Source organism: Papio anubis, chromosome 11, assembly GCF_008728515.1.
Source record: "Papio anubis isolate 15944 chromosome 11, Panubis1.0, whole genome shotgun sequence".
Classification (NCBI taxonomy): Eukaryota; Metazoa; Chordata; class Mammalia; order Primates; family Cercopithecidae; genus Papio; species Papio anubis.
In genome coordinates this window covers 8,527,345-8,547,945 of record NC_044986.1, presented here as the reverse complement: position 1 = coordinate 8,547,945, position 20,601 = coordinate 8,527,345, and the positions used below count along the sequence as shown (strand labels likewise).

At 44.5% G+C, this 20,601-nt stretch overlaps 1 protein-coding gene across 6 annotated transcripts in view; it reads right to left on the bottom strand.

Moving 5' to 3' along the window:
* Positions 1 to 15,288, bottom strand: part of EEF1AKMT2 (EEF1A lysine methyltransferase 2) — a 34,979-nt gene extending 19,691 nt beyond the window's left edge. For 2 of the 6 annotated variants that reach the window (XM_021943823.1, XM_021943824.1), the window contains exons 1-3: positions 15,076 to 15,248; positions 13,625 to 13,690; positions 12,703 to 12,817 (exon numbers count right to left, since the gene is read on the bottom strand). In XM_021943823.1, the coding sequence (XP_021799515.1) occupies positions 12,703 to 12,817; positions 13,625 to 13,690; positions 15,076 to 15,185 (291 nt within the window). In that variant the 5' untranslated portion in view covers positions 15,186 to 15,248. Of the gene's footprint in view, positions 1 to 12,698; positions 12,818 to 13,624; positions 13,691 to 15,075 lie in introns of all 6 variants that reach the window. The other 4 variants (XM_021943825.1, XM_021943826.2, XM_021943822.1 and 1 more) reach the window with 4 other exon arrangements.
* Positions 15,289 to 20,601: the final 5,313 nt, after the last annotated feature.

The following is a 20,601-nucleotide window of genomic DNA, read 5'->3' as shown; positions in this document are numbered from 1 at the left end:
ATCTGAGAGGAAAGGAAATGAGAACAGGGCAGAAGAAAAAATGGCATATGGCTAAGAATATTTCAATAGTGACAAAGGACCCAAGCCTCAGATTCAAGAAACACTATAAATTCAAGGCAGATGAAAGCAAAGAAAACTCCACCTAGGCACATTACAGTGTATCTGATGAAAAGAACAGAAAAATCAGCCGGGCGTGGTGGCTCATGCCTGTAATCCCAGCACTTTGGGAGGCCAAGGCTGGCGGATCACCTAAGCTCAGGAGTTCGAGACCAGCCTGGCCAACATGGTGAAACCCTGTCTCTACTAAAAAGACAAAAATTAACCAGGTATGGTGGCACATGCCTATAATCCCAGCTACTCAAGGAGAATCACTTGAACCTCGGAGGCAGAGGCTGCAGTGAGCAGAGATGGTGCATGGCGCTCCAGGCCAGGCAATGGCGCAAGACTCCGTCCCAAAAAGAAAAACAAGAAAAACAAAAAAAATCTCAAAAACATACAGGGAGTAGGGATGCGGGATACAAGGAGACAGATGACCTTTAAAAGGACAACAATAAGGCTCACGGCTAACAATAAGTGATAAAGAATGGAAGCCAAAAGATAGTAAAAGAAAAATAGTAACCTAAAAGGATATAGCAAAAACATTCATCAAAAATGTAGGAAAAGTAGCCATCAAAAATGTAGCTGATCAATGAAAAAGTAGTACTTATAAGAAACGGTCTTCAATGGCTGTTAATATAACAAAAAGATAACCAAATGTTCTACGCCACATATGCAAATATACACCAACACCTAATAAGTTTACTTGCCAAAAAAATAAATCTAATAAAAAATCTCTCGGCCGGGCACAGTGGCTCAAGCCTGTAATCCCAGCACTTTGGAAGGCCGAGACGGGTGGATCACGAGGTCAGGAGACGGAGACCATCCTGGCTAAACACGGTGAAACCCTGTCTCTACTAAAAAATGCAAAAAAAAAACTAGCCGGGCAAGGTGGTGGGCGCCTGTAGTCCCAGCTACTCGGGAGGCTGAGGCCGGAGAATGGCATGAACCCGGGAGGTGGAGCTTGCAGTGAGCTGAGATCCGGCCACTGCACTCCAGCCTGGGCGACAGAGCGAGACTCCGTCTCAAAAAAAAAAAAAAAAATCTCTCAGTCCAGGGTCAGCAATCTTTTCTTTTATGGAAACAGGGTTTCCTTCTGTCACCCAAACTGGAATGCAATGGCGTGATCATGGCTCACTGCTCCCCAGGCTCAAGCGATTCTCCCACCTCAGCCTCCTGAGTAACTGGAACTACCAGCACACATCTCCACACCTGGCTATTTTTCTGTGTCTTTAGTAGACACAGGGTTTCACCATGTTGCCCAGGCTGGTCTCAAACTCTTGAGCTCAAGCAAACCTTCCACCTTGGCCTCCCAAAGTGCTGGGATTACAGGTGTGAGCCACCACGCCCAGCCAGCAACCGTTTTCTATAAAGAAACAGAATAAATATTTTAGGCTTTGCCAGCCATACAGTCTCTGTTATAACCAGTCAACTCTACCAATGCATCACTTAAGCTGCCATAGACAATATGCTAATGAATAAATGTGGTTTTATTCCAACAAATATTTATAAAAACAAGGGAAGTCCAGATCTGACCCACAGACTGTGGTTTGCTGACCCTTAATTTAGATCTAATGTCCAACCTAGAGACAAGACAAGGGGCAGAACACATGTTAAATACTACAGAGATGCAATTAGAAAATTCATTGTGAAAAACCATTTGGACAAATGAACTACCTTCTACAAAAAATAAATCATAATGGTAAATAAAGAAATAAAGCAGAAAAAAATTAAAACATACCAACCAATTGCAATGTGTGGACTTAATAGCAAAATGAAGGTGACAGAGAAAAAAGTCAGTGAACCTGAAGACAGATCAATAAAAATATAACACTTGGCCGATAAAGACAAAAATGACTTTTAAAAAATTGAACAGAGGCCAGGCGCGGTGGCTCAAGCCTGTAATCCCAGCACTTTGGGAGGCCGAGATGGGCGGATCACGAGGTCAGGAGATCGAGACTATCCTGGCTAACACGGTGAAACCCCGTATCTACTAAAAAAAATACAAAAAACTAGCCGGGAGGTGGCGGGCGCCTGTAGTCCCAGCTACTCGGGAGGCTGAGGCAGGAGAATGGCGTGAACCCGGGAGGCGGAGCTTGCAGTGAGCTGAGATCCGGCCACTGCATTCCAGCCTAGGCAACAGAGCGAGACTCTGTCTCAACAAAAAAAAAAAAAAAAAAAAAAATTGAACAGAGATTCAGGGACCTGTGGAGCAATAGAAAAATTGACATTTCATGTGTACAGACTCCCAAAAGGAAAGGAGAAAAACAGCAATACAGGAAAAAAAACAGAAAAAACAAAAGCTAGAAATATCGCAAATCTGGCAAAAGGCATAAGCTTACAGATGCAAAAAGTTCAGTGAACAAATGGGATAAGCCAAAGAAACCCAAGCGGCAGCACATATCATAAGCAAACTGCAAAAAACAAAAGACAAAGAAAAAAAAAATCTTAAAAGTATTCAGAAAAAGGACGCATTCATAGGAAAACAAAAATTCAAATGACTGCAGATTCCTCATGAGAAAACATGGAAGTCAGAAACAAGTGACATAACTTATTTTTTGAGACAGAATCTTGCTCTGTCGCCAAGCTGGAATGCAGTGGCGCGATCTTGGCTCACTGCAACCCCCGCCTCCCAGGTTCAAGCTATTCCCCTGCCTCAGCCTCCTGAGTAGCTGGGACTACAGGCATGTGCCACCACACCCGGCTAATTTTTTGTATTTTAGTTGAGATGGGGTTCCACCATGTTGGCCAGGATGGTCTCGATCTCCCGACCTCATGATCTGCCCGCCTCGGCCTCCCAAAGTGCTGGGATTACAGGCGTGAGCCACTGCACCCGGCCCATAACATTTTTAAAGTACTGAAATAAACGGCTAGCTCAGAATTCTATATTCAGGCTGGCTGTGGTGGCTCACGCTTGTTATTCCAGCACTTTGGAAGGCCAAGGCAGGCAGATCATCTGAGATCAGGAATTCAAGACCAACCTGGCCAACATGGTGAAACCCCATCTCTACTAAAAACACAAAAATTTGCTGGGCGTGGTGGTAGACACCTATAATCCCAGCTACTCAGGAGGCTGAGGCAGAAAAATCGCTTGAACCCAGGAGGTGAAGGTTGCAGTGAGCTGAGATTGTGCCACTGCACTCCAGCCTGGGTGACAGAGTGAGACTGTGTCTCAAAAAAAGAAAAGAAAAGAAAAGAAAAGATTCTATATTCAGGAAAAAAAAAAAAAAAAAAAAACTCCTTAGGAATGAAGGAGAAATAAAGCTATTCTCAGGTAAAGGAAAACTAAAAAAATTTATTGCGAGAAAACTCTCTCTAAAATAATTTCCAGGAAGAGTTTCTCAGACAGAAAGAAAACAAAAAAGCTCAGAAGATCCAGAATACAAAGGTGAAATAAGTATCTAGGTGAGGCCGGGCGCGGTGGCTCACGCCTGTAATCCCAGCACTTTGGGAGGCCGAGGCGGGTGGATCACAAGGTCAGGAGATCGAGACCATGGTGAAACCCCGTCTCTACTAAAAATAGAAAAAATTAGCCGGGCGCAGCGGCGGGCGCCTGTAGTCCCAGCTACTCGGGAGGCTGAGGCAAGAGAATGGCGTGAACCCGGGAGGCGGAGCTTGCAGTGAGCCGAGATTGCGCCACTGCACTCCAGCCTGGGCAACAGAGCAAGACTCCGTCTCAAAAAAAAAAAAAAAAGTATCTAGGTGAATATAATTAAATATTTTTAGCCTAGTGCATTCCTTAAAATGCTTGAAAAACATCATAATATTATCTAAGGGAATTTTCAACATAAATGTAATATTAAAGGCAACTACAACATAAAGGGGAAAGATCAAGAACCCAACATAATAAGGTTTTCACATTCCACTTATAGTGGTAAAATACTGATTCCAAGGAGATTTTGACAACTATATATATTGTAATCCACACAGGAAACACTAGAAAAGCCGTATCAAAAGACACAGTCAACTGCTTAAAGCAACCACTAAAACAGGCATATGCAAAGATATACATTCAAGAAGACACACATAAATTAAATTGAAATATTCACAAATGTTCAAATAAGCCAATACCAGCAGGAAAGGAAAAAGAGAAGAATAAAAAACAGAGGTTAGGCCGGGCGCAGTGGCTCAAGCCTATAATCCTAGCACAAAGGGAGGCCAAGGGGAGGGCGCATCACCTGAGGTCAAGAGTTCAAGACCAGCCTGGACAACAGGGCGAAACCCCATCTCTACTAAAAATACAAAAATTAGCTGTGCATGGTTGTGGGTACCTGTAATCCCAGCTACTCAGGAGGCTGAGGCAGGAGAATCGCTTGAACCCTGGAGGTGGAGGTTGCAGTGAGCCGAGATCCCCCCACTGCACTCCAGCCTCGGCAACAAGAGTGAAACTCTGTCTCAAAAAAAAAAAGAAAAACAGGTAAAAAAGAGAAAACAATAAAATGCAGACCTAAATCCAAACACACCAATAATCACATTAAACATAAATGTTCTAAATACACCAGTTAAAGGTTAGAGATTGTTAGGATAAAAATAAGTACCAACTATATGCTGGCTACAAGAAACTCACTTCAAATATAATAAGTTGTCCGGGCGCGGTGGCTCAAGCCTGTAATCCCAGCACTTTGGGAGGCCGAGACGGGCGGATCACGAGGTCAGGAAATCAAGACCATCCTGGCTAACACAGTGAAACCCCGTCTCTACTAAAAAATACAAAAAAACTAGCCGGGCGAGGTGGCGGGCGCCTGTAGTCCCAGCTACTCGGGAGGCTGAGGCAGGAGAATGGCGTGAACCCAGGAGGCGGAGCTTGCAGTGAGCTGAGATCCGGCCACTGCACTCCACCCTGGGCGACAGAGCAAGACTCCGTCTCAAAAAAAAAAAAAAAAAAAGTAATAAGTTAAAAGTATAACAATGGAAAATGATATAACATGTAAAAACTAAACAAAAAGGGGTTGAACATCAAGTCCACTAGGATGGCTATAATTTAAAAGATAGATAATAAAAAGTATTGGTGAGAATATAGAGAAAAAAAAATTTTTTTTTTTTTTGAGACAGAGTCTCACTCTGTCTCCCAGGCTGGAGTGCAGTGGTGCCATCTCGGCTCGCTGCAACCTCCACCTTCCAGGTTCAAGCAATTCTCCCACCTCAGCCTCCTGAGTAGCTGTGACTACTCAGGCACACACCACCACATCTGGCTAATTTTTCTACTTTTTGGTAGAGACAGGGTTTCACCATGATGGCCAGGCTGTTCTCGAACTGCTGACCTCAAGTGATTCACTGGCCTTGGCCTCCCAAAGTGCTGGGATTGCAGGCATAAGCCATTGTGCCCGGCCAAGAATATGGAGGAATTTAAACTCTAATGTATTGCTGATGGAAATTTAAAATTGTGCAGCCACTGTGGAAAATGGTCTAGCAGTTCCTTAAAAGGTTAAACTTAGAGTATGCTTAACTGGCGTATGACCCAACAATTTCCCTCTTAAGTGAAATTTCACCCAAGAGAAGTGAAAACATATGTACACACAAAAACTTACACATGAATTTTCCTTTTTTGTTTTTGGAGACAAGGTCTGTCACCTAGGCTGGAGTGCAGTGGCATAATCATTGCTCACTGCAGCCTCGACCTCCCCAGGCTCAGATGATCCTCCCACTCCAGTCTCCTAAGTAGCCAGGACTACGGATGCACTTGCCACCAACCAAACCTGGCTAAATTTTTTTACTTTTTTTTTTTTTTTTTTTTAGACAGAGTTTCACTCTAGTTGCCCAAGCTGGAGTGCAATGGCGCAATCTCGGCTCACTACAACCTCTGCCTCCCAGGTTCAAGTGATTCTCCTGCTTCAGCCTCCTGAGTAGCTGGGATTACAGGCATGCACCAACACGCCCAGCTAATTTTGTATTTTTAGCAGAGACGTGGTTTCTCCATGTTGGTCAGGCTGGTCTTGAACTCCCGACCTCAGGATCTGCCCACCTCGTTCTCCCAAAATGCTGGGATTACAGGCATGAGCCACCATACCTGGCGATACATACATTTTTCAAGCTCACATGAAGCATTCACCAAGACACACTGTATCTTAGGTCATAAAACAAACCTTAACAAATTTGAAAGGATTGAAATCATACAAATCATACAAGGCATGTTATCTGACTATAACCGAATTAGACTATAAATCTGTACCAAAAACGTAACAGAAAAATCCCCAAAACATGGAAATTAAACAAATTTCTAAATAACTCATGAATAAAAGAAAACAAAATTAGAAAAATTAGAAAACATTTTGGAATGAATAAAAATACAACAAATCAACAATTTAAAAAACAATCCAGGTGAGGTATAGAACAATTTTTTTTAAATACAATATATCAAAATTTGTGGGATGCAGCAGTGCTTACTGATAAATTCATAGCATTCATAGCATTAAATAATTTCATTAGAAAAGTCTCAAATCAATAACCTAAGCTTCCACCTTAACAAGGTAAAAAAAGGAACAAAGTAAATTCAAGAAGAAAAAAAAAGAACAGAACTCAATGAAATTAAAAACATAAAAATAGGCCAGGTAGGGACAACACGGTGAAACACTGTCTCTACTAAAAATATAAAAATTAGCAAGGCATGGTGGCACATACCTATAATCTCAGCTACTCAGGAGGCTGAGGCAGGAGAATTCCTTGAACCCCAAAGGCCACTGCTCTCCAGCCTGGGAGACAGAGCAAGATTGCATCTTAAAAAAAAAAAAAAGGTCTAAATGTAAAAGGTAGGCTGGGCACGGTGGCTCACCCCTGTACTCCCAGCACTTTGGGAGGCCGAGGTGGGTAGATCACGAGATTAGGAGTTTTAGACCATCCTGGCCATCGTGGTGAAACCCTATCTCTACTAAAAATACAAAAATTAGATGGGCATGGTGGTGTGCTCCTGTAGTCCCAGCTACTCTGGAGGCTGAGGCAGAAGAATCGCTTGAACCAAGGAGGTGGAGGTTGCAGTGAGCCGAGGTCATGCCACTGTACTCGAGCCTGGGTGACACAGCAAGTCTCCATCTCAAAAAAAAAAAGAATGTAAAAAGTAAAATGTTAAAACTTTAAACAAAAACACAGGAGTTCTAAGTGACTCTGGGTTAGGCAGAGTCCTTAAATATGACAACAAAAGCAGGATCCAAAAAAGGAAAAAATTAATTGGACTTCATCAAAATTAAGAACTTCTGCTCTTTAGAAGATACTGTTAAGCGAAAGAAAAGATAAGCCAAAGAATAGAAGAAAACACATGCAAATCCTGTACCTGGTGAAGAACTTATATCCAGAACACATTAAAAATTGTCAAAACGGCCGGGCGCGGTGGCTCAAGCCTGTAATCCCAGCACTTTGGGAGGCCGAGACGGGCGGATCACGAGGTCAGGAGATCGAGACTATCCTGGCTAACATGGTGAAACCCCGTCTCTACTAAAAATACAAAAAACTAGCCGGGCGTGGTGGCGGGCGCCTGTAGTCTCAGCTACTTGGGAGGCTGAGGCGGGAGAATGGCGTGAACCCGGGAGGCGGAGCTTGCAGTGAGCCGAGATCCCGCCACTGCACTCCAGCCTGGACGACAGAGCAAGACTCCGTTTCAAAAAAAAAAAAAAAAAAAAAGAAGATAAACAGGCCGGGCATAGTGGCTTACACTTGTAATCCCAGCATTTTGAGAGGCCAAGGTGGGTAGATCACCTGAGGTCAGGAGTTCGAGACCAGCCTAGCCAACATGGTAAAACCTGTGTCTACTAAAAATACAAAAAAATTAGCCGAACGTGCTGGCGTACGTAATCCCAGCTACTTAGGAGGCTAAAGCACGAGAATCACTTGAACCCGGGAGGTGGAGGTTGCAGTGAGCCAAGATCATCCCACTGCACTCCAACCTGGGCAATGGAGCGAGACTCTGTCTCAAAAAAAAAAAAAAAGATATACAGGTGGCAAATAAGCACATGAAAAGGTGCTCAACATCATTACTCATTAGAGAAATGCAAATTAAAACCGTAAGAAGCTACTACAGTTAATACCAAAAACAGCCTATCTGATGATAGAAGTGACAGCAGTGGTCACCTTTAGAAGGGAAGGAGTGGGAGGGGCCACAAGGAGGCTTCTATGGTACTAGAAATGTCTTATTTTTTTTTAGTAGCATTGGTGAATAACCCAAGGGGTTCATTTTGTACCACTTATGCTCACCTTTCTACATAAACTACACTTAAATTAAGAAGTTCAGGCCAGGCAGAGTGGCTCATACCTGTAATACTAGCACTCCAGGAGGCCAAGGCAGGCAGATGGATCACCTGAGGTCAGGAGTTTGAGAACAGCTGGCCAACATGGCAGAACCCCATCTCTACTAAAAATACAAAAATTAGCCAGGCATGGTATATGCCTGCAATCCCAGCTACTCAGGAGGCTAAGGCAGGAAAATCGCTTGAACCCAGAAGGCAGAGGCTGTAGTCAGCCAAGATGGCACCACTGCACTCCAGCCTGGGTGACAGAGCAAGATTCTGTCTCAAAAAAGAAAAAGAAAAGGAAAAGAAAAATTCACCTCAAAAAAGAAAAAGACTTCCCAAAAACGACCCTTCATCTAGGTGGTTTCACCAGTGAATTCCAACAAACATTGAAGGAAGAAGTAACACTTTTTTTTTTTTTTTTTTGAGACGGAGTCTCGCTCTGTCGCCCAGGCTGGAGTGCAGTGGTACGATCTCGGCTCACTGCAAGCTCGGCCTCCCGGCTTCAAGCCATTCTCCTGCCTCAGTCTCCGGAGTAGCTGGGACTACAGGCGCCTGCCACCACGCCCGGCTAATTTTATGTATTTTTAGTAGAGACAGGGTTTCACTGTGCTAGCCAGGATGGTCTTGATCTCCTGATCTCATGATCCACCCACCTCAGCCTCCCAAAGTGCTGAGATTACAGGCGTGAGCCACCGCGCCCAGCGAGTAACACCATTCTTAAAATTTCAAAAAATAGAATTTCAACTAATGATACCAGCATAACCTGACAACAGAACTTGACAATAGCATCAGAAGAAAATTACAGGACAATCTCCATCAGGAGAGAGCTGCAAAAATCCTAAACAAAATATTAAACTGAATCTAGTGGCATATATAAGTTTGGTTTATTCCAGAAATACACTTAACATTTGAAAATGGGCCAACATAATTTATCAACATTAATAGACTATAAGAGAAAAATTACTTGATTATCTTGATAACAGGAAAAACATTTGACAAACAATAAGATTCATAAGAAACACACACACAGCCAAGTGTGGTGTTGGGTGCCTGTAATCCCACCTACTTGGGAAGCCAAGGCAGGATAATTGCTTGAGCCTAAGTGTTCAAGGCTGCAGGGAGTTATGATCACACCACAGCACTCCAGCCCAGGAGACAGAGTGAGGTTCCGTCTCCAAATTAAAAAAAAAAAAAAAAAAAAAAAGAAACCAGCCAGGTGTGGTGGCTCACACCTGTAATCCTAGCACTTTGGGAGGCCAAGGCGGGCAGATCACCTGAGCTCAGGAGTTCGAGACCAGCCTAGGTAACATGACGAAATCCCATTTCAACTAAAAATACAAAAAATTAGCTGGGTGTGGTGGTGCACACCTGTAATCCCAGCTACTGGGGAGGCTGAGGCACGAGAATCACTTGAACCTGGGAGGTGGAACTTGCAGTGAGCCAAGACTGTACCACTGCACTCCAGCCTGGGTGACAGAGTGAGACTCTGTCTCAAAAAAAAAAAAAACAAGAAACACACATACATACATACACATACACACACACACACACACACACACACACACCCCTCTCTTAGCAAAGCAGGAATAGCTTCTTTAATCTGATATGGAGTTATCTACAAAACAAACAGCTAACATCACACCTAAGACTGAAATATTGAAAGCATTTTCTGAAAAGGGAAAAGAACGATGTCTTCTATCACCACTTCTTTTCAACATTCTACTGCAGGTCCTAGACAATGTAATAAGAGGAAAATTTATAAAGGATTGGGAAGAAAAAAATAAAATTGCCACTATTCATAGTGTACATAAGTGAAGAAAGCCTAAAAGAATCTACAAACTGGCCAGGCACAGTGGCTCATACCTGTAATCCTAGCACTCTGGGAGGCCAGGGCGGGTAGATCACTTGAGGTCAGGAGTTCAAGACCAGCCTAACAGGGTGAAACCCTGTCTCTACTAAAAATACAAAAAAATTAGCCGGACATGGTGGTATGAGCCTGTAGTCCCAGCTACTTGGGAGGCTGAGAGGCAGGAGAATTGCTTGAACCCAGGAGGCAGAGGTGGCAGTGAGTCAAGATGGCACCACTGCACTCCAGCCTGGGCTACAGAGTGAAACTCCATCTCAAAAAAAAAAAGAAAGAAAACAATCTATAGGCTATTAATCTTGAAGGATAAATCATTAGCCTCTACCAGTAAACTTTTAAAACTCAAAAGAACCTATATAAGTAAACAAAGAATAAATGAAACTGATATCATTGTACAAAGGAATCTTTTTTTTTTTTTTTGAGATGGAGTCTCACTCTGTTGCCCAGGCTGATCTCTGCTCACTGCAAACTCTGCCCCCCGGGTTCACACCATTCTCCTGTCTCAGCCTGCCGAGTAGCTGGGAAAACAGGTGCCCGCCACCACTCCCAGTTAATTTTTTGTATTTTTAGTAGATACGGGGTTTCACCGTGTTAGCCAGGATGGTCTCAATCTCCTGACCTCGTGATCCACCTGCCTCAGCCTCCCAAAGTGCTTGCATAACAGGCATGAGCCACCGTGCCTGGACACAAAGGAATCTTATACAGCAATAAAAATGAACTACATAGCCAGACATAATGGCGTGTGCCTGTAATCCAAGGTACTCAGGAGGCTGAGGCATAAGAACTGCTTGAACCCAGGTGGTGAAGGTTGCCGTGAGCCAAGATCGTGCCGCTGCACTCCAGCCTGGGTGATAACAGCCAAAACTCCGTCTCAAAAAAAAAAAAAAAAAACCTGAAAGACACCAGAAATAGCACATCCTAAAGAGTTTCATTTATACCTTCAAATGTATAAATGAAAACAGGTAAATTAATCTGATGTTAAAACTCATCTTTGGTTCATGACTGGTAGATAGTGGTTACTTTTAAAAAGGAAGGAGGGCCAGCCTGGGCAACAGAGTGAGACCTTGTCTCTACAAAAAAAATCAAAAAATGAGGAGACAGGATCACTTGAGCCTGAGGGGTTAAGGCTACAATGCGCCATGATCACACCAGTGCACTCCTACCTGGGTGACAAAGTGAGACCCTTCCTGGAAAAAAAAAAAAAAGGAAGGACAGAGCAACAATTGGTAGGCAGTTCAAGGGGAATTTCTAGAGTTCTGTAATATTTTACATCTTGACCAGGTGATTGTTAACGTGGATATATTCACTTTTTGATAATTCACTTAGCTGTACACTTCTGATTTGTGCATTTTAATGTACACATACTATATCTCAATGTTTCAAAAAGGGTTATTTCAAGTATTTCTAATCATATTCCACTACTAAAAACACTTTAACAATTCCCCATAGCCTAAATGCAAAATTGAAGCTCTTAAGCATGGCAAAGCATAATATGGTTCCTATCTTTAACTTAATCCTCATGTCTGTCCATCCCCACAGATACTTTGTATTTCAATTTGTCAAATTATTTACAGGCCCAGAACATAAAATACTGCTTCAGCCTTCATGCCTTTAGATAATATTTCCATTAGTTGATATTTTCTCCCTCTTTACACTCCACTAAGTCACCATACTGTCCTTGAAATTTCCACCCAACTTGGATATTAACTCCTCCAAGATGCTTCCCTATCCTTCCACTCCAAAATTAATCACCCTCTTTTCTATATTCAGTGTATTACTGCATGCATCAAGTGATAGCACAATTGTCTGTGTCAGTCCATACTCTATTGTAATGTAAACAATTCAAGCACAAAGTCTAAATTTTCATGTTGCCAATGACAAACATGAGGCTTGGCATGTGGTGGTTACTCAACAAATTTCACTCTTATGTTTATTTCTGTACTAATTAAGACTGTAAAACTATCTAGGATGAAACCTAAGTCTTATAATTCCTCCATAGCACACAGCATAGCAAGAGCACACTACAGGCATACAACAGTGATGGTTTAGCTAGCAGTGGAATGTTTACCAAAACACAGTTCCATGGACAAAATGCGCTTTTCAAACCATATGCTCACCTAAGATATGTATGTCCTACTGGAATGCCAGAAGGTCATATTTATATATATGTGTGTGTGTGTATGTATATATGTATGTGTGTGTATATATATATATTTCCAGAGTTTTGAGCTACAAGAAACCAATAGCAATCACCTAGTTACAACCCTTAGGGAAGAACTGAAGCCTAGAAAAATTAAGTGGCTTGCTCAAGAATAAGGCTATAGCCAGAAGGGTCAAGACTAGGACTGAGATTGCCTAGGTTCTCTCACAATCCATGTAGCCTCCCTTTTGTACTATGTGACTTCTCAAAGTATGACTGCTTTACTGTTTTATATTTACATGGTTAATATCCACAATTGCAGGGCTTTTAAAAATTTTCATTTTAAAATTTGTCTCTAACGAACAAATACTAAAAGTACCAACAAGTTCAACCAGGAAAACACCATTTCCAGTTCCAATATCAAGCACTGAAGCATCCAATGGAATCTTGTGTTTCTGCATCCACCTTATTAGTCGGTTCATACTCTCTTCTCCAAACCTGTTAGAGAGAATCAGTCAAATAACTGAGGGGTACAGAGCAAAAGTCACCACTACATTCCATTTAAGCTATTTATACCATATGCTCAAACTCTTATTTGAAAGTGAAAACATCTGTGACTGCTTAAGCTTTGTCTCTACTGTAATTTAGAAGAAACCACCTCCAGGAATACAACAGAATAGACAAGGTCAGTATGTTACTAACATTTCTCTGTATCAACATTAACACTTGTATGTGTTGGTGGCTCAAAATTTTATTGTTTATTGAAAAAGGACAATTACAGGGTGAAATGTTGTCATCAAATGTAAATGTGAGATTTTAAAAGAGGACTCACACCCATTCTCCCAACATTTTGGAAGGCCACAGTGGGAGGACTGCTTGAGGCCAGGAGTCTGAGACAGCCTGGGTAACACAGTGAGACCCTGTCTCTACAAAAAAAAAAATTTGCTGAGCATGGTGGCACACAGTTATAGTCCCAGCTACCCAGGAGGCTGTGGCGGGAAGATCACTTGGGCCCAGGAGGTGCAGGTTGTAGTGAGCTATGATGATCATGCCACTGTACTCCAGCCTGGATGACAGAATGATACCCCACCTCTCTTAAAAAAAAAAAAAAAAAAGGAAAAAATAAAAAATAATAAAAGAAGAGACATACTTTAAACCTATCCACTAAAGCCAGACTTAATCCAGGGGTCCCAGGATTTTTAGGCTTTCTTTGGGTATAAGCACTTGAATATATACATATTTGTTTAAACACACACATATACATACAATCTTCTAGATTATAACTTGATTCTTTTCCTAACTCACCAGATTTCACCTGTATCTCCAAATTCTCGGAAAGTTTGCAGTTCTCTCTCATAGACAGCATCCCAACTATGTAAACAATGAAATGCAAAGCGAAACTTTAGAATTAAACTGTATTATGAATTAAATGTGTGTTTCTAATACATTACAGAGCTATTTATGACAGAGGTTTAAAACATCACTAGTGTTATTAATAAGTACACATAGTTCAATCTTTTTACACCCTTGAGTTAAAAGAATGAAATACCTGGGCAAGCAGAATACATTTATACTGTACATGTAAAACATTTAGGACAGTATCTGACGCACAACAATAAGTTTTAGCCTAAAAAAACACAGACATTTGTCCACGTATCCCTAAGTCCCTGACCCAAGTTCAAAACTTGATGAAACAAGCACATCTGGTCTCAAGCGTGCAGGCACACAGTCTCTTTCCCGTGCTATTTGTCTCTGCCTATTCCAGTCTTCTAGCCCTCCGTTTAAATTTTCTCTGAACGCTTTTCTTTCTTTTTTGGGACGGAGTCTCGCTCTGTCGCCAGGCTGGAGCGCAGTGGCGCGATCTCCGCTCACTGCAACCTCCGCCTCCCGTGTTCAAGCGATTCTCCTGCCTCAGCCTCCCGAGTAGCTGGGACTACAGGCGTGCGCCACCACCCCGGCTTATTTTTGTATTTTTAGTAGAGACGGGGTTTCACCATGTTGGTCATGGCTAGTCTCGATCTCCTGACCTCGTGATCCGCCCGCCTCGCCTCTCAAAGTGCTAGGACTACAGGCGTGAGCCACCGCACCCGGTCCTCCGGATCCTTTTCATTTGCCTTGTCTTTTCCTACAATGATTCTCTAGAATCCCTGCTCCCTCTCATCCCGCCAATTTACCTCTCCCCAGCCGTTCCCTGCAGTCGTTGATCCACCCACATTAATTCATTTAATAATTCCTGAGCGTCTGTTTTACGTCAGATCGTTTTCTCTCACCCCATGATCCCCCACTCTCTTCCTCGCTCCCGCCTCGGGCCATCCGCTATTCCCACCCCACTTCTAGCTCCCACATCCCTCCCCTCCTACCCTTAGCCTTTTCAGCTCCCAGGCCCAGCACTTCTCCCTCGGTCTCTCACTCTCGCCGACCAGCTCTATTCGCCAGCCTCGCCCTCTGCCCCTTTCCCCCAAGCCTGGGCCTCGGTTCGAGACTCTCAGAAGGCCTCCCAGGAGCTTCAAAGCCTGTCCCGCACCCACAAGCCCCTTGGGCTCCCATCACTTGAAACGTCGGTTAACCGCGCAGGGCGACCCCTAGAGATTCCAGTCTTTCAAATCCCCCTGAGACCCCCGCCAGGTGGCCCTGCTGCCGTCACGCTCCCGAGGGTCTCCCTGTCCCCGAGCCCTGGGTCTCTACCCCGCCGTCCCCTTCTCGGGGCCCAGGCAGGGCGGCACGGCTCATCCTCCCCTGCCCAGCGTCACACTCACTGCTCGCGGGTCCCCAGCGCCGACGGGACGAAACCGTCCTCCCCGGGACTGTCCTTGTCCGACAGCGCAGCCACCTCAGCGCCACTGCCGCCGTCAGCATCCGAGCTCATCTCGCTCCACGTCCTGGACGGCCGTTGGGTCCGCCATAGAGACGGGGCACAGGCAGAGCGGACAAGCGGGCCGGCGCCTCTAGGCGGCGGGAGGCCGCCCTCTCGACTGCTCCATCCCCCGCGCTGGGGCTGGGCTGGGGACGCGAAGCCCTCCGCGCTGTACCGGCCTCCAGGCGCCAGCGCGGACCGTGGGCTCTCCCCAAAGCGTTAGTGGTACCCCCCCTTCGTCGAGGTCCAAGCGCGGCTGTATTTGGGGACTGCTGTTTGTGAGGGACCATTAGAGATACTGCATTTTGGTAAAAGGCTAGCTTCGGTACTGTGGACACCTAAAGCCGACGCCGCTCTACCCAAACGCAGAAATCACCTCACCTCCGCACCGTGTGCGCTCGTCTGCGAAGCGGATGAGAGCGTCCATCCAGTTATTTGGCTCCTCGACAAGAGGCCAACTTCGTTTCTGGCTGAGATTCTGACTTCAAAATTGCGTTGTGGCCTCTTGTGATTTGATGTCACCAGTAAACGATGGAAATTTATGTCCAGGGAAAGGAATGCCCTGCAACTCCCCACAATATGCCAAACACGGGAATCAGTGTGTTGTGAAAGAAAGACTGCTAAGTGAGAGGATGCCTGGCCTCGACCCAGGCACCTGGCCTTGTCTAAGTGTTTTGGGGTTTTTTTGTGTTTTGTTTGTTTGTTTTGTTTTGTTTTTTGAGACAAAGTTTCGCTCTTGTCGCCCGGGCTGGAGTGCAATGCAATGGCGCCATCTCGGCTCACCACAACCTCCGCCTCCCGAGTTCAAGCGATTCTCCTGCCTCAGCTTCCCGAGTAGCTAGGATTACAGGCGTGCGCCACCACACCTGGCTAATTTTGTATTTTTAGTAGAGATGGGGTTTCTCCATATTGGTCAGGCTGGTCTCTCCAAGTCCCGACCTCAAGTGATCCGCCCACCTCGGCCATCTCGGCCGTCCCAAAGTGCAGGGATTACAAGTGAGCCACGGCGCTTGGCCTCTTGCCTAAATCTTAACCTCTGTGTGTTTCCTCCCTGTACCATGTCAGAAGTAGGCGGTGACTTTGTTCCACAAGACTCGTCCCAACCCGCGAACCGGAGATTGCATCTGCCTCTAGGTCTGACTGCCATTGGTAGATCTGCAGTATAATACGCGAGATCTTATGGGCCAAAGTCTGGGGTATTTTCTGTAGTAGCTATGAAATGCTGTTGGTCCAATGTCCTAGGAAAGGCCCCCAAAGACCCCTAGCAAGACTGCCTTCCAACCAAAAAGCATTGTTTCTAAGCCACGTTTCTGTTGGCTTGGCAGACAGAAGCGCAGTAGCAAGTCCCTAAAGATAAAACAGCATTAGAAATCCTTCCTAGAATCGGAAGCGCATCTCCTATACATGGTGTTCTGAGATCATCAGGCAGCCACTAGTAATAGGGTAAGGTAAAAGGCACATGGGAGGCCAGACGCGGTGGCTCACACCTGTAATCCCAGCACTTTGGGAGGCCGAGGCGGGCAGATCACGAGATCAGGAGATAGAGACCATCCTGGCCAACATGGTGGAACCCTGTCTCTACTAAAATACAAAAAATTAGCCAGGCATGGTGGCGGGTGCCTGTAGTCCCAGCTACTCGGGAGGCTGAGGCAAGGGGAATCACTTGAACCCGGGAGACGGAGATTACAGTGAGCGGAGATTGCACCACTGCACTCTAGTCTGGCGACAGAGTGAGACTCTGTATTTTAAAAAAAAAAAAAAATGGCAGATGGAAATCCATGTGCATAGTGGTTAAACAAAAGGCCGGGCGCAGTGACTCAAGCCTGTAATCCCAGAACTTTGGGAAGCTGAGGCAGGCAGATTACTTGAGATCAGGATTTTGAGACCATCCTGGCCAACATGGCGAAACCCCATTTCTACTAAAAAGACAAAAATTAGCCAGGCATGGTGGCAGTTGCCTGTAATCCCAGCTACTCAGAAGGCTGAGGCAAGAGAATTGTTTGAACCAAGGAGAGGATGGTTGCAGTGAGCAGAGACTGCACCACTGCACTCCAGCATGGGCAACAGTGTGAAACTTTGTCTAAAAAAAAATTTCAAGAAAGAGCTTTAGTAACCTTATTACAGAGCAATAAAACCACCTGATGCCACAGCCAATTAGTGCTGGGCAAGTGGTTGTTTTGATCTTTTCTAGGTTCTAGATGCTAGAGAAAGCAAGCTTGATTGGGGCTGAGTGAGCCTTTAAGAGTTTTAGGTCAGCCAGGCGCAGTGGCTCATGCCTGTAATCCCAGCACTTTGGGAGGCTGAGGCGGGCAGATCACAAGGTCAGGAGATGGAGACCATCCTGGCTAACATAGTGAAACCCCGTCTCTACTAAAAATACAAAAAAAAATTAGCTGGGCGTGGTGGCTTGCGCCTGTAGTCCCAGCTACTCGGGAGGCTGAGGCAGGAGAATGGCATGAACCTGGGAGGTGGAGCTTGCAGTGAGTCGAGATCGCACCACTGCACTCCAGCCTGGGCGACAGAGTGAGACTCTGTCTCAAAATAAATAAATAAATAAAAATAAATAAAAAATAATAATTTTTGTGAGTACGTAGGTGTATATATTTATGGGGTACATGAGATGTTTTGATACAGGCATGCAATATGAAATAAGCACATTGGAGAAAGGGGTATCCATCCCCTCAGGCATTTATCCTTTCAGTTACAAACAATACAATTACATTCTTTAAGTTATTGTAAACAATTAAGTTATTATTGACTATAGGCACCCTATTGTGCTATCGAATAGTAGGTCTTATTCTTTTTTTTTTTTTAACCCATTAACCATCCCCACTCCCCACCAACTTCCCACTATCCTTCCCAGCCTCTGGTAACCATCCTTCTACTTTGTATGTCCATGAGTTCAATGGATTTGAACTCAAGTAAATGAGGACATGTGATGTTTGTCTCTGTGCCTGGCTTATTTCACTTAAGGTAATGATCTGCAGTTCTATCCATGTTGTTGCAAATGATCACGTTTCTGTTGTCTTGGCAGACAGACAACTTTGGCCCTCATTCTTTTTTGTGTATTCCCTTGTGTCTATGTGCTACATTTGCTTTATTCATTCATCTGTTTTTGGACACTCAGGTTGCTTCCAAACCTTAGCTATTGTAAACACTGCTGCAACAAACATGGGTGTGCAGTTATCTCTTTGATACACTGATTTCCTTTCTTTGGGGTACATACTCAGGAATGGGATTACTGGATCATATGGTAGTTCAATTTTTAGTCTTTTGAGGAAACTCCAAACTGTTCTCCACTATGATTTGACTAATTTCCATTCCTACCAACAGTATACAAGGGTTCCCTTTTTTCCATGTCCTCGCCAGCATTTATTATTGCCTGTCTCTTGGATAGAAGCCATTTTTTTTTTTTTTTTTTTTTTTGAGACAGAGTCTCACTCTGTCACCCAGGCTGGAGTGCAGTGGCACGATCTCCGCTCACTGCAAGCTCTGCCTCCGGGTTCACGCCATTCTCCTGCCTCAGCCTCCCGAGTAGCTGGGACTACGGGCGCCTGCCACCACGCCCGGCTATTTTTGTATTTTTAGTAGAGACGGGGTTTCACCGTGTTAGCCAGGATGGTCTCGATCTCCTGACCTCGTAATCCGCCCACCTTGGCCTCCCAAAGTGCTGGGATTACAGGCGTGAGCCACTGTGCCCAGCCGATAGAAGCCATTTTAACTGGAGTGAGATGATATCTCATTATAGTTTTGATTTGCATTCCTCTTATGATCGGTGATGTTGAGCACCTTTTCATATGCCTGTGTTAGTGACTTCTGATTCCAGCCTCTTGCTCCCTCCAGATTTGTATTTTCTCTTATTTTATTGTATTGCAGCTGCCTGGATGTCCCTTGCTGCATTAAACTCAATGTGTTCAAAATTGAACTCACTTGCATTACCATCCCCACACCGTGCCTCCCCTCCAAACCCTTTCTCCTCTGTGTTTGCAGGTGGTCCCTGACCATCTACACTGTCACCCAAAGCGGAGCATCATCCTCCTCCTTTCCTCCCTGCACAGCTCCTCTTGGTCTCTTCCTGGTCCCTGGGCTCACTTCCTTCTGGCCACTCAGGCCATTGCAGCAGCTTCTGAGTAAACCTTCCGCGAGCCATTTGGCACTTGGCCCTTCCTCAGGCCCCAGCTATGCTTTGTTTCCCATTCCCTCTTGAAAGGCCTCCAAGACTTGCCCAGTTTTCCTCTCCTTCAGTGCCTGACATCACTCACTCTTTTCCTTTGCATTTTCCCAACTGATCATGGACTGTAGAGGCAAACCGACTTGAACTTGAATCACAACTTAGTCCATACAAGGTATGACCTTGAGTGAGTTACTTAATTTAAACATCTTAAGTCGCAGTTTCCTCAAATGGGCATAATCCAAATGAAGCTGGACTTTCTCGTTCCCACTTTCAGGCCCATCATAGCCAAGTGTGGCATTCTCATGCAATGCTTTGCATTGTATTGATACATATAAATGGAATCTTACTATTTGCATGTTTGCATTTTACATCTTCATTTAACAATATTCCAGTGATATACTGTATTTGGAAATCTTTTTTTGTCAATGCCTATGGATCTCTTACCTTTTAAACTAATTCATGATAATAGAAATGATGGCTAGCAATCCTACAGCTGTCACTGTGTGCCAAGAACTGTGTTCAGTGCATCCAATGTATTATTTCAGTTACTCCTAAAGATAGCTACATTCCCAGCACTTTGGGAGGCCAAGGCAGGCAGATCACGAGGTCAGGAGTTTGAGACCGGCCTGGCCAACACAGTGAAACCCCATCTCTACTAAAAATACAACAAATTAGCCAGGCGTGGTGGTGGATGCCTGAAATCCCAGTTACTTGTGAGGCTAAGGCAAAAGAATCGCTTGAACTCAGGAGGTGGAGGTTGCAGTAAGCCGAGATCACACCAGTGCAGTCCAACCTGGGTGACAGAGCGAGACTCCATTAAAAAAAAAAAAAAATAGCCACATGAGGTAGATACTAGTATTAGCCTCATTTTACAGATGAGCTAACTAGGGCACATAGAAGTAAGTTCTGGAGCTGAGATTGGGACCCAAGCAATCTTTCATAAAGTTTTCAAGCATAACCACTACATGAGTGTGCTCTATCACTATGGGTGTTTTGCTGAAGATTTTCTTTTGTTTGTTTGTTTGAGACAGGGTCTCACTCTATCCCCCAGGCTGGAGTACAGTGGCATGATCTACATGATCTACTTTTTTTTTTTTTTGAAACAGAGTCTCACTCTGTCACCCAGGCTGGAGTGCAGTGGCATGATCTCGGCTCACTGCAACCTCTGCCTCCTGGGTTCAAGCAATTCTCCCACCTTAGCCTCCCGACAAGCTGGGATTTCAGCCACATGCCACCACATCTGGCTCATTTTTT